The following is a 14,520-nucleotide window of genomic DNA, read 5'->3' on the forward strand; positions in this document are numbered from 1 at the left end:
AATGTGTATGTATGTCTACATATCATCATATATTCAGATGCCACCCCTCTTCTGGTTTAGAATGAGGGTCTTCCTACTCCTAACATTCACTTCATTTGTCTTGTTTCCCATATAAAGGTTCTTCCCTACACAACAGCGTTGTGCATTCCAAACTCTTGGGCTATTCAGATCACAATCAACCCTTCTATTTCATCTATGAGTGGGAGTAGAAATTATTCCTCCTGGGAGTGTTCTTGTTAAATCAACCACACAAGAACCAGGAGAACAATTTACACAATAAAAACAACATTGTAAAGAAAAACAACCTAGAAAGATTTAAGAGCTCTGATCAATACGGTGACCAACCAGGACTCTGGAGGACCCATGGGTGGGACATGCTATTATCCACCTCCTGGCAGAGAGGTGATAGACTCAGGATAGAGACTGAGACTTTTTAAAACAAATATAATCAATGCAGAAATTTGTTTTTCATGACTACATTTATTACAAGGGTTTTATTTTTCTTTTGTTTTCTATAGTGTGGTGGGGGGAGTGGGACAGTAGGAGGGAAAGAAGGTAAATTTTTGTTAAATGAAAAAATTTAATTTAAAAACAAAAAAAATTGTCTGTACCATGTCTTCTTTGTTTTGTAAATGAGTGAGACCAAGAAGTCCCAGAACTTCCTGCATTCCAAATATCCAACAGATTCCTTTAATCACTCCCTGACAGAGAAGAAGGGATTGGGGAAAATAGACTCCAAGGAAAAGTCTTTTTTGTTCAATAGCTAATTTTCTAGAGAGAACAGATAATAGGAAATGGCTTTTAGGGGAGGCAAGAAATAGATGACATAGAAAAGCAAAGCCAAGATTCTCTCAAGTGGTAAATTAAATTCCAGTTTCAGAAAGATTCTAGATTAAGAATTTAGATGCTGCCTTCCCTTGGAGGTCAAGTGACATTTAAAGATGATGGAGATCAGAGAGTGCCCCAAAATATCAAGAGGTCATCTTATGGGAGCTTTGAGCCAAGAAATCTCCCCCATTTTGGACAACCATATACACGTTAACAAATGAAAAACGCTAAGGGCTACCTCACCTGGGGTTGCAGAGGGGCAAATCCTGAGAAACTGTCTTGATCCACCACAGATGCTACAACCTGAAATAGAGGAGGGGAGTATATGAATATTCCACTATCCCTGCCTTCCTGTTGTTTTTCCTTTTTTTTCCTTGCCCTGGATTAATCCTCATGTCTGGCTTCCCTGGGTATTTGGTTCTCACAGCAAGGATTTGGGTCACCGGCCTCACAGATATATATTTCAGTAGATGAAGAAACAAATTCCCCTTGAGTCTTAGCACTACTTTTTCTTGTGGTATCTAGAAAAGCTCCACAGGCAGGGATTGGAGGCTCAGAGCTAAATCAGAGCAAACAAGGTTCAGTCAAATCTGCCAAGGTCAGAAGTTCTTGGGTCTACCCAGTTATTCAATACAAATTTTCTGGCCAAAGGCTCACTCTGGCTGAATTTCAAGGGATTTGAAAAGCAGAAAGGGCTGGTTTTAGAAAGATTCTAGTGTTCAGATTTGATCACTGCCAATTAAGTGAGTGTTGGATCCCTAAGGTTGGAGAGATAAGGATTCTCTCAAAACCATCAGGATACTTGTTAAAGGGGTTTCAGAGAAGTATTCACAGTTGTTACTTAGCCACAGCCCTGGTTGTTCTTCCTCCTCTTAGGTGGTTAAATAGCCACGGGATTTAACAGAAGGTAACTAATTTTTACAGAATTTTAGAGAATCGAAAGCTTGGAGGGATCTTAGTCCCTTCTAGTCCAACCAACACACCAAAATAATCCCCACTACAATATACTCAACAAATAACCATCCAGCTTGTTCTTGAAGACAAACAGAATGACAGGGAACTCTCTGCCTGGTGAGGCAGCTCATCCCACTTTTGGATAATTCTACTTATTACTAGGAAGTTGGTTTTTTTTCTGACTCAGTTACTCAAAGGAATCTATGATCTCAATAACTGGGAATTCTATTTAATGGTGCAGCCAGCAACCCACCGATGCCTGCCCATCCTTTGCAACTTTTGTCCATATTCTCTCAAAAGCTCATCACAGGGGATTCACCCAATGGGCCGAAAGCCTTCGTCACTTTCTTCTGTCTAAATTTGCTTCTTTACAACCTGTGCTCATTACTTCTAGTTTTACCCTCTGAGACTGAATACAGCAATTCTACATGGTATAGATAGCTCTTATACCTACCTTGAGTCTTCTCTAGGCTAAAGAGCCCCCATTCCTTCTGCTGGTCCTCATGTGGCATGGACTTAAATCTGTCCCATTCTGGTTGCCCTCCTTTGGACCTCCTCCAGCTAATCAATGTCCTTTCTGTGATTCTCTCCCAGGCTCACACTGGGAGAACCTGGGGACTGGGTCCTAGGGTGCATCCTAGCTCTGTAATTCTGATTCTGTGATCCTATAAGCCCTCACTTCTTGCAGATGAAGGCCTTTGGCTATAAATACACCTTTACGAATCCCATCCCTTAGTCTCTACCCCAAGAGGATGACCACAGGGAAAATGCCTATTTCCCCAAGAGCTGGTTCCACCTTGTTCTGTGTGACTTGGACTACAGAAAATCCATGAGAGGGTCCTTGTTCCCACTTACCGTAGCCTTTCCCAAGTAATCCTTCTTGTCCAACTGAGCCACCTGCTTCTCATTAGGTCTGAACAGTTTCCCCACAGGAATCACGACTGGCTCATACAGCTTCTGTTTCTAGGGTACAGAAATCATATGATACCTACATGATCAGGTGGCAGAGCTTCTCTTTGCTGTGTGATTCACTCATGAAGAAAGGTCACAAGTTCTCCTCACCCTCATTCAGGGACGGAGCCCAGGCATAATTCAACACCAAACTCCATCCCCAAGTCTTAGAGACATTCAGATCTACTCCCAGCACTTATATTGCTTTCACCCCTTAATGATCCCTAACACTCCCCAAATGCATTGGTTTAAGAGTAATTCCTTATAAATGCAATTAAAATTTTTATTTCATCTTTAAACCCAATCAAGTCAAATCCCTATCATTTCTACCACCACCACTCTCCCAACACCCAAATGGCCTTACTTCAAGCTCCAAAGCCTTCCCTCTCCCTATTCATCTTCTCACCCAGATCTGAAAATCTCCCCACTCTCAACCAATTTTATTTAACTGTTGTTAAGAGAGACCTTGCCCCAAAGATAAAAGTTGGATTTGCTCTTCCAGAGAGCCAAGTTTTCTTACTAAATCTGGAGAGAACAGTGAAGTACTTTGGAATTTTTCCCTCTACCTCATCCTTTCATGACTTGTAAGATAACTTGTCTCACAGTCAAGAAGACCAAGGTTTAAGTCTTGTCTCTAACACATACTGGCTATGTGACCCAGGGCAAATTATGCAATATCTCAGTGCCCCCAGGTGATTCCCTAAGTCCATAAACTGTAGAACATGTATCAACCTTCACTGGCAGATAGAGCTTCTTTTTAGGCAGTTGCCTATGCCAGTAAAATCACAGAACTGGTCCCTACCTCTTAAATGGAGGATTTATTTTAATTTTAAAACTGAATACATTTTGTGTAATCAAATTGATTCGACAAATCCCCTGGCCCAGGAGCTCAGGTCACCACCTTCAAAGTTACTTGACCCTCACCTCCCCCACAGTAGGAAAGAAGATTCATTGGAAACCCCATGGCCACCCTTGCCCAGAGGGAACCTTACCCAGACAGCTTCCATAGCTTTGTCAATTTTGGAGTGTCTAGCTTCTGTCTTCATGCTCATGGCCAGTGCCAAGTGCTCTTCAGCTTTCTTCCATTCCTCTTTCTTGGCATGGATGAAAGCAATGTTATATAACACCTAGAAAACCATTAAGTGTCTCCATTAGGACTGAGAGTACTTTAGACATAGGAAGTGGAGAAGTGGGAATTTTGCCCAGATCTAGAAACAGAAAGTAGCCCATGTTGTTAAAAAGGATGAGTGCATCCCGTGCATCCCATTATGGAACTTTGGCCTCCACTGAGGGAAAGACTGAGTTACTGTGTCACTTGTCCCTCTCAGTACAGCACTCAAGATCATGGAGGTCACCTGTTCCAGATCCTGGGAGGGACAACATCACTATCCAGAAATGAACAGAATCAGCTTGAAGACCAGGGCCATAATTACAAAAGGAGAACAGGAGAGTGTAGAGATGCAATCACTAGTGGGTATGTTAATCCAAAGATATGGGACAGGAAAGTCTGATATGCAGGAAGGCAAAAGAATCATCTTAATGATAAGTCTCATTCAAAAGATGCTGAAAGGAAGCTGAAGCTCCTAGTGACCAATATTGCTCCAGACTTTTCCTATCCAGTGGGCCCTGATTGGCATCCTGGCACTAGAGTAGCTCCAGGTCTGCATTTACAATGTCTGGGAAACCTACAGGTACAACAGACTGGGAAAACTACAAGGATAGGGATCCCAGCTGGGTTCTGGATCTCACTCATGCCCTTTCTATTGATTACATTGGGAGTATGTTTGGCTGCAGAAGGACCCATTGTCTTTTGGCCTATTGTCTTCCCTACTTCTTGTCATCACTACTGATTTGGGCCTTTCATGGGGATGGCAAGTGAAAAGTGAAAGAAAGCTGCCCAAGCCCAAATCCAGGCCCAGGCCCAGGCCCAGCCCAGGGATTTTCAAAGGTTCTGATTCTGCCCCAACTAAATGAACCTAGCAGAAGGGAGCAGCAGCTGCCTCAGATTTGGCGACCTGACCCTGAGATCATCCCCGTGGCTGGAAGCCTTAGTCCTCTTTACCCTTTCCATCATCTCACCCTTACTCCCCTGCCCCCACCACCCCAGGCCTCAACTCCCTTTCACTTCCACTTCACTCATCAAGCACAGGCTGGATCACTAGGGATGTTTTTGAGGAGTTTCACACAAAAGATGAGTTGGTAGTGCCTTTCATGTCTGGATTCCTAGAATTCGATACGGCTCAGCATTTAAAGCCTTTCACAATCTGGTTCCAGGCTACTTTTCCACACTTTTGCTACCAAAAAGAATTCCCCTTATGACATAACAATAATCATAAATAACATTTAGAAAGCACCTATGTGCCAGGTACTGTGCTAAGCACTTTACAATTATTATCTCATTTAAGCCTCACAACAGCCCTGGGAGGTAGGTGCTGTTATTATCCTCATTTTACAGTGGAAGAAACTGAGGCAAACACAGATTAAGTGACTTGTTTAGGGTCATACAGCTAGTAGGTATTTGAGGTCACATTTGAACTCAGGTCTTCCCGACTCCAGTTCTGGAGCTCTATCCACTGTACCACCTAGCTGCACCAACTTCTTGGTTGACATACCAACAACTGACTGTCCAGCTTCTGCTTGAAGATCTCTGTGGAGGGAGAACCCCCCCCCCCATTCTACTTTAGTACATCTCAAATTGTTAGGACATTTTTATCAAGATCAAGTCTAAATTGGCCTAGAACAGGGGCAAGGAACCTGCGGCCCTGAGGCCACATGTGGCCCTCTAGGTCCTCACATGTGGCCCTTTCACTGAATCCATGGAATCACTGAAGTTCCCCACCCCTGGCCTAGAAGGGCAGCTTTAACCCATTGCTCCTGGTTCTTGCACCCTTTGGAGCCGAAGAGTCGAACTGAGTCGAATCCCTCTTTTACAAGGCAACCTTTCACCACCCTTCACCCCCACCCCACCTTCGTAAAAGTCAAGGCACTGGCCTTGGAATCCAAAGACATGGGTTTTATTCCTGATCCAAACACTCTTTTAGCCTCTCAGCTGTCTGATTTATAAATAAGAATCAGGATATTTGCCCCCTTTGACTTCACAAGACTGGTGAGAGAGCACAAGAAAGTAAGTCAGTAAAGGGTTTTAAGCTCCTGGAAGATCAATGTTGTCTATCAATGGCAGGTCTCAGGACTTGGTGAGTTTCCAGTTCTGGTGGCTGGCTGCCTTGTGCAAATGCCTGTGGAACAGTACAGTTGCTATGGTGGAGCTCTGAGCAAAGTTTGAGCTGAGGGTGGAGGGGCAGGGGTAGGAAGAGCTGTGATGCTGAAGTTCTGAGCTCTCTCTCTCAAGGTCTATTTCTGCTATCTCCGGGGAGCAGCTGCCCTCTCCTGACTTGACACATGCTCCAGTGTAATCACTGGGACCAGCCTTTATATCTATGGTGGAAGGAGAACTTAGGGTTTAAGACATAGATGCCATTTGGTTGTCCTCTCCAACCCAGTGGAATAGTGCTTCCATGGAGTTCTGTTTTGTTGCCATCTTAGCCTAACAAAGCTGCTGATTCCAGCTAAGAAGTTGAGTCTCCTTAGCCACGGAACAGTGAAGTGAACTTCCCAGCTCCAGCAGCAGAGCTCGAGTCCAAAACACACGTCCCTGGGGCTCCGGCTGCTCCAGGAGGACCCTGAAGGATCTATTTTTAATCCTGGTTAGACTACGACATGGGAAATCTCAGTTTCTCATGCCTGAGAAACAAAGGAAAAAACTTTCCTTGGAGATTCTTCTAAATAAAGAGAGAACCAGAAAGGACTTTGGAGATGATCTTGTCTGACCCCTCTCATTTTACATATGAGAAAACTGAGGACCAGAGAGGTAGAGGTTAATTAACTTACCCAAGACCACTCAGGTAACAAGTAGCAGAGCAGAATTTGAACATGGGTCCTTTGACTCCATATCCAGGGTTCTTTTCATTGCATTATACTGTCTCTCCGAGACCTACTGTTTTTATAAAAACTATCGATGCATCATGATGATGAGTGGGTTGAAGGAAGCACATGATCACGGGGAAACAAAACCATTTAGCTCTTCCCCATGATTGTGATGTCATGTTCTTCATGAACAAGGACAGTGCTACTGACAAACTGTCCATAAGGCGTGTGCTTTGAGTCCTTTGAGCAGTGGGGCAAAAGGGTTTATGCCAAGTGATCCATGGGGATCCTTCTGACCAAGGGAACATGTTTAGATACACACTCAAAATCCAGGATTGAGGTTATGGGTTGTGACTTTAGAACAACACCCGACCCAGAAGGGGGAAGGAATCCCAACAGATCTAGACTTAGAATATGGAAGCCTGAGTTCAAATTGTGACTCTAACAGTGGTTGGCTGTGCCACCCTGGTGGACAAGTCACCACGATCTCTTAGAGACTCCATTTCCTCATTTGTAAAACGTGAACAATACAATTCATGCTACCTTCCTCACAGAGCTGGTGTGAAGAAACATCTGGACAGATGTGAGTTATTCTGAGAACAAGGCTTCGATCCCTGGAACCAATTGGCCAACTACAACCTCTTTTTCAGTCCAGAACAACATATTTATCTTTACTCTTCCATTTGAGGGGAGTTACTTTGCATTCGTCAATAAAGCATCCATTATGAATCTATTACATACCAGGACTTGGAGATACAAGTACAAAAGACAGCCTCTAACCTCAAGGGCCTTACATTTTTTGGGGGGGTGGGCGGGGAGGAAATGGAAATAACACATGTTCGGGATCAAGAAAATAGAAAATGTTTAGAAAATAAACACAAAGCGATTTTGTTGGGGGTAGAGGTGAGAAGGAAGAACATTCAAAACATGGGAGGAAGGGCTTGAGGGGGAGGACAGAAACAGCCTGTGCAAGGGCGTGGAGGCTGGAGAAGAAGGACCCAAATCAGAGAAAAACAAATAAGATTTTTTAATACTTAGCACATAGTAGGCACTTAATAAAAGCTTGTTATCTTCCTCTTCCCTTTTCCCAGTTTGGCTGGACTGCCGAGTGAAGGGGAGCAATGAGCAAAAAAGTCTTGAAAAATAGGCTGGAACCAGATTGAGAATGCCTTTAAATTCCAAGCTGAAGAATTTTTCTTTTAAACAGCTAGAGTTTATATCATACCTACTATGTGCCAGTTACTGCTCTAAGCTCTTCACAAACATTTGACTCTCACAACAACCCTGGGAGGTAGGTGCTATTGTTAAACCCATGTTACAATTGAGGAAACTGAGGCAGACAGGTGAAGTGACTTGCCACAGGATCACACAGCCTCGTGTGTTTTATGCACATGGGAGATTCAGAGTTGAGGTTCAGGGCTGTGACTATAGAACAACACCTGACCTAGAAGGGAAAGGAATCTCAACAAAACTAGACAAACTGTAGAGTTTACTGTTGCTTGCTGTTTGGTCATTCTTTCATCTTTGTGACCCCATTTGGGGTTTTCTTGGCAAAGATACTGGAGCAGTTTGCCATTTCCTTCCTCGGTTCACTTTACAGATGAGGAAACTGAAGTAAATGGGGTTAAGTGACTTCCCCAGGGTCATACAGCTAGTAAATTTCTGAGGCAAGTTTTAAACTCAGTTCTTCCTGACTCCAGGGCCAGCACTCGGTCCAATCCACCACCTAGCTGCCCTAGAGGACATCGACCTGAGCTCAAATCCTGGTTCCAACAATGGTTAGCTGTGTCAAGCCTGGGGCTGGATTTGAACTCAGGTCTTCCTGACTGCAGGCTCAGTGCTGTATCCACTGTGGCCCCTACCTGTCTTGTTTCTCATTTTTATTTTCGTTTTTCTTTTCTAGGGGCTACAGATAGCCAATGAAAACTTGTAAGCAAAGAAGTTGTCAAGGTTCAGAGCTGTGCCCTAGGAAGATTACTTGGGCACCTATGTGGCGATAACCAGTTTTATTCTTTATGGGAAAATTGCAGGAGGAGTCGCCTGAGGAAGACAGGGAGAGCCCCAGAGGGGTCCCAGCAGTGGCTATTGGCTCTCTGTTTCGGTCCTTACCTCGCAGGCAAACAGCTTGAACTGCAGCCCCAGGATCTTGTAATCGATGAGCTGGTTCCCACGGAGCTGAGTCAATGCCTCTTTCAAGTCTTGAAGAGCTGACTCATATCTGCAGGCAGAGAAGGTTAGTCAGCAGATTCAGGCACTGTGCTTTCCTGAATGCTCCCTGTGCTTTTTCACAAGCACACGCACACGCATGCACACACACATGCACACATACAGACACACACACAGATATACACACGTGTTCACACACACAGAATCAGACACACACACTCACACACACACACACTCACACACACACACACACACACACACACACACACACACGCGCGCGCGCGCACACACACAGACGTACCCCTCCTCCTCCTCCAATTTTCCTTAACAACTTTGGATCTTTCTTTGGCCTCTATCACATTCTACCTGAAAATCTTATTTGTGTAACCTGGAATTCCACGCTCCATCCCCAGCAGATTCTAAATTCAAGGTCAGAGACTGAATCTTTTTTTTTCACATCGTTTTACCTCTGTCTCCTCTCATCTATTCATTTTGGGGGTGAGGGTGGGAGTGAGGAATTGAACTTTTTATTTCATTGGTGTAATAAATCCCTAGGGGCAGCTAGGTGGCACAGTGGACAGAGGGCAGGGCCTGGTGTGAGGCAGATCTGAGTTCAAATCTTGCCCCTGACACTTACTAGCTGTGTGACCCTGGGCAAGTCACTTAACCCTGTTTACCTCAGTTTCCTCATCTGTAAAATGAACCAGAGAAGGACATGGCAAATCACTCGAGTATTTTTTGCCAAGAAAACCCCACATGAGGTCACAAAGAGTCAAACAACTGAACAGCAAGTGAATTCCTAGTGTGAAAATCCCCTCTATCAAACTAGATTAGCACCTGCCTCACATTTATAGTCTTGGAGAGTTTACCTGCGGCACAAACAAGCGAAGTGACTTGTCTAGGGTCATGCAGCCAGTATGTGCCAAAGGCTGACTCAGGAAGACCTGAGCTCAAATGTCACCTCAGACACTTAGTAGCTGCCTGACCCTGGGCAAACTTCTATTTGCCTCGGTTTCCTCATCTGTAATACGGGGATAATAATAGCACCTTCCCCCTGGGGTTGTTGTGAGGATTAAATGAGATCAATATTTGTAAAAGCCCTTAGCACAGTGCCTGGCACACAGTGGGTGCTTAATAAATGCTTATTCCCTTCCCTCTTCCTTATATCCACTATGCCATAGCTGTGCCTCCGACATTGAATATTTGAACTGAGTCCAGCAAACATGGACTCAAGGGGAAGTCAGTGTCATCCCCGCTGATCTCCAGAGGGCAGAAGCCGTCCCATTTCTTGGCTCTGGACTGGCCTATTCACCAAAGCTGAGCGGCAATGCTATACAACACCCCCACCCCACCCCCATACAGCTCTCTTCTTCCGTTCCCCTCAAGCTGTTCTTCGGTCTCGAGTTACCACAAGGTCAGTCTTTCTTCCTCTGTCAGCACAAACACTTCCACCTTTCTGACAGCCCCGACTTTGGCTCCTATACACAAAAGCGGCCTGGCGGCGCCTCTCACTGTAAGTAAAGGGGCAGCCGGCTCTCTCCCCTCCTCGCCCCCTTCCCCTAGCGTTTCCATCCTCCTTCTTAGTCCTCTGAGTCAAAGAGCTGAGTCAGAGTGAGCCTCCTTGCCAAGCAAGAAATGTCACCGCCTGATTTAGCTCCAAGGCTGTGGGCACCCACACTCACTCCCTCTGACAGCACACCCAAGTTGCAAAGACAGCTCCTCCTGCCCAGGGCTTTTTCCCTCAGCTGTATCCCACTCACTTCTCCGTTTTTCAGGCCTTCTTATGCTTCCTCTACAAAAACCTACCAACCACCCAACCATCGATGCTTTTCTGATAAGGATTCTGCAATCTACTCGACTCTTGATTTGTTCCTTTCCTCTTGCATATGTTCTCTATAAGGAGAAAGAATCTTTTTTGTTTCTGTGTTAGGGCAAGGGCTTTCTATGACCTGGGAGATGGGGAGGGTATTATCATCATTATCGATTGAATTAATTATCGGATTAATTGCAGGGATGCAGATGAGGTCAGGTTCTCTCATCTGGAGGATGGATATGCAGCTGGAGACAGTCAGAGTGACTGATGAAGAAACCAACAGCCCCTGACTCTAAAGGAATCCCACCAACCCCTGTGTCTAGCCTTATCTGACCTGCTCATCACTGCAGTATCCAAAGGCAGCTAGGAATGGCTTATCCTTATATTAAAACATCTCATTCCCTGGGTATTCAGGTAGATACAACCTCCATTTCATTTCCACAGGACTGTCAAAAATGCAGGCCCAAGTGTTGCAAGTGAAGGGGATGTGCTTATGTCTTCTTGTTGCCCTTAGGTGTGAGTGTGTCTCTGTGGTATGTATATTATTCAGTAACCCCTGTACTAAGCTTTCAGTTGTTATGGCTGTGTCTTTGTTCCTTGACATCCTGAAGTGAACACAGTTTATCTGACTACTGTGATTGGAGTCACAGCAGAGAGCGGAGGTTTGTCAGCCCAGCTGGGTCTTCAGCAGGCACCTTGGCTCTTCTGCTTAGTGTGTGACCATGGACAGTTCTTTCCGTACCTCCTTCTGAGAGGCGGCATAGCACATAAAATGGAAAGCTGGGTCTGGAGTGAGAGAACCCAGCTGATAACCCTGTCTCTAATTCTTATATCCTGTGTGAACTTGGACCGGTGAGTTAATTTCTCTGGACCTCAGTTCCTCATTTATACAATGGGGGGACTAGGTCCCTTCTACTTCTTAATCTACAATCTTATGACCTAGGCTTCATTCTTCCATCTGTAAAACATGTGGATTAGATTAGATGAGCTAACTTTAAATTCCCTTCCAATTCTAAAATTCTATGATCTTAGGATGCCACGGGGCCTCTTGTATAATTTCCCCATGTTTCTCACCTAGAGGTTTAAGAATGTCCCTTTCTACCTTTGACCCAGCAATACCACTTCTAGGGTTGTATCCCAAAGAGATCACACAAGCGGGAAAAGGGTCCATATGTACAAAAATATTTATAGCAGCTCTTTTAGTGGTAGCAAAGAATTGGATATCAAGGGGATGCGCATCAATTGGGGAATGGCTGAACAAGCTGTGGTATATGAAGGTAATGGAATACTATTGTGCTATAAGAAATGGGGATGATATGGACTTCATAATAACCTGGAAAAACCTACACGACATAATGCTGAGTGAACGGAGCAGAGCCAGGAGAACATTGTACACAACCATAGATATATAGATTCTGTGAGGACCAGCCCTGACAGACTTCGCTCTTCTCAGCAACACAAGGTGCAAAGACAACTCCAAAGGACTCACGATGGAGAATGCTATCTACATCCAAAGAAAGAACTATGAAGTATGAATGCAGATTGAGGCACACTTCATGCTCGCCTTTCCCCCCAGCCTTTTTTCTCTCTCTTTTGTTTTTGTTTTTGGGTTGTGTATTTTTTTTAGTTCTGTTTCTTCTTTCTCATGATTCATTCCATTGGTCATAATTCTTCTCCACAACTTGACTAGTGTGTAAATTAATTCAATGCAAAGTTAGACGTGGAAGTTATATGGGATTCCATGCCGTCTTGGGGAGGGAGGGAGGGGAGAGAGGGAAGAAAATCTGGAGCTCAAAATTATGTAGAACCGTGTGTTGTAAACTAAAAAGAAAAAATAAAAAGGAAAAAAATGTAAAAAAAAAAAAGAAAGAATGTCTCTTTCTAGCCAGCCCCAGCACAGCGTATGGGGTAGAAGTATGATCATCTACTAGAGGTCTCATACGGTGGTAGCCTGGCTGACTTGCTCTGTAGGCCTTGCTGATGTTTTTGGCCTCATGGTAACTATGCTTTTGTGCCCGATGTGCCCTGCCAAGAGATCTTTTTGAGAAGGACTTGGCAGCTATTTCTTGGCTGGTTTAGGAATATGGTTTCTAGTTGAAAGAGCCCCAGGAGTCAGGAGACCCCAAGTGCTAACCCCAACTCTCCTCCCATCAAGGGACAATCTCTGGTGGGAATATGACAACACGTAAATGTGGGATCTTAAGTATTTCAAACACAGTATGGGAAGACAATATTATAACTGTTTTAAATACAATATTTTATAAGGCAGCTGGATAGTTACAGTGGATAGAGCACTGACCTTGGAGTCGGAAGGACTTGAGTTCAAATCTAGCCTCAGATACTTACTAGCTGTGTTACCCTGGGCAAGTCACTTAATCCCAATTGCCTTCAACCCTCCATGTATGTATACACACATACATGTATATATAATATATGTATATGTATGTATATATACTTGAATTACATGGAACCTAGTCTGATCTGGTCTTCTCCTGTACCCACCTTGCAGGGTTGTTACGAGGATCAAGGAGAGAATATTTGTAAAAAGTGCTTAGCGCATAGTAGGAGCGACAGAAATGCTTATTATGTCCCTTTCTAACAAGCCATGTGACCTTGGAAAAGTTCCTTTATTCCTCTGGGCCTCAATTTCTTCCTATGTATAATGAGGGAGTTTGAGTAGTGGATTTCTTAGACTCCTTTTCAGTTTTAATATTCTATACTTTTGTTATTACAATTCATTTAACAGGTGGATAGCAAGTGCCCACTGCATTGACAGGGCTGCCTTCTGCAGCTAGGTGGCACAGTGGATACAGCACTGGGCCTGGTGTCAGGAAGACCTCGACCTCAGATACGGGAGCTGTGTCACCCTGGGCAAGTCACTTAACCCTGTTTGCCTCAGTTTCCTCATCTGTAAAATGAGGTGGAGAAGGAAATGGCAAAGCACTCCATTGTCTCGGCCAATAAAACCCCCAATGGGCTCACTAAGGGTCAGACACGACTGAAAGACTGAAGGACAGTATTTTCTTCTTTATCAAGGATATAAAAGAAGGAGGAGACAGGAGCCTAGTCTCAAGAAAATTGATTTTCTGTGCACTTCTGCCTGATTAACCACTATGTTAGGAAGGCAGGTCCCTTGTGGTTCCTGAAGAAGTAGGTTATTTTGATTTGCTTATATGAGGCAACTCATCGAGCAGCATACGTGTCAGTTTATTCTAAAGTTACACGTGGGAGGAATCTGACTTTTAGAACTAGGCAATGGAATTATTTTCTTTCTACTTTGTGTGACTATATTATTAATATCGATATTATTATAATTATCACGAACATTTTAATCTCCAAAAACGTCTTACCCATGCCTCAATATGGCACAAAAATGACCTTGGATCCTCAAACACTAGGTTGGTAGAAGGAAAACTCTGGAATATTCTCCCACATAGGAAAAGCTTCCAGTATGGCACCTGTAATGATCTATCAGTGTATTTGTTCACAAGGGTCAACCCAGCTAACTTCTGACAGGCAAATCACTGGAAAATTAAGTCCGTGAGGTGATGAATATCTTTGATCATATCACCTTATGAAAACATTCTACTGTGTGTGTTGGGGCCTCAATCTAATTCAGTGGAAAGAGCTCCTAAAATGGTAACAAAAAATCATAGATCCTCTCAAGCAGTAACAACAGCAACAAGCCACATTACAACAACTACAAAAAGGTGAGTGTTGGGTTTTTAGCTTTGTTGGCAAATAGAGGATCCAGGAAGGGGGAAAGGACCATTGTTTGGGAAGGACAGGATAACTAACAGCTGACCGAAATGAGCCAGAGATGCCTCATTCTTCTCTTACTTCTATTTTCTCTGCCAAGGAGAAGGATCTTTGGCCTGGAAAGG

At 44.0% G+C, this 14,520-nt stretch overlaps 1 protein-coding gene across 1 annotated transcript in view; it reads right to left on the reverse strand.

Moving 5' to 3' along the window:
• Positions 1–14,520, reverse strand: part of NCF2 (neutrophil cytosolic factor 2) — a 46,596-nt gene that overhangs the window by 18,655 nt on the left and 13,421 nt on the right. The window contains exons 4-7 of the mRNA XM_036757762.1: positions 8,767–8,875; positions 3,726–3,860; positions 2,638–2,745; positions 1,072–1,131 (exon numbers count right to left, since the gene is read on the reverse strand). Of these exons, the coding sequence (XP_036613657.1) occupies positions 1,072–1,131; positions 2,638–2,745; positions 3,726–3,860; positions 8,767–8,875 (412 nt within the window). The remainder of the gene's footprint in view (positions 1–1,071; positions 1,132–2,637; positions 2,746–3,725; positions 3,861–8,766; positions 8,876–14,520) is intronic.

This window comes from Trichosurus vulpecula, chromosome 4 (genome assembly GCF_011100635.1).
Source record: "Trichosurus vulpecula isolate mTriVul1 chromosome 4, mTriVul1.pri, whole genome shotgun sequence".
NCBI classification, from domain to species: Eukaryota; Metazoa; Chordata; class Mammalia; order Diprotodontia; family Phalangeridae; genus Trichosurus; species Trichosurus vulpecula.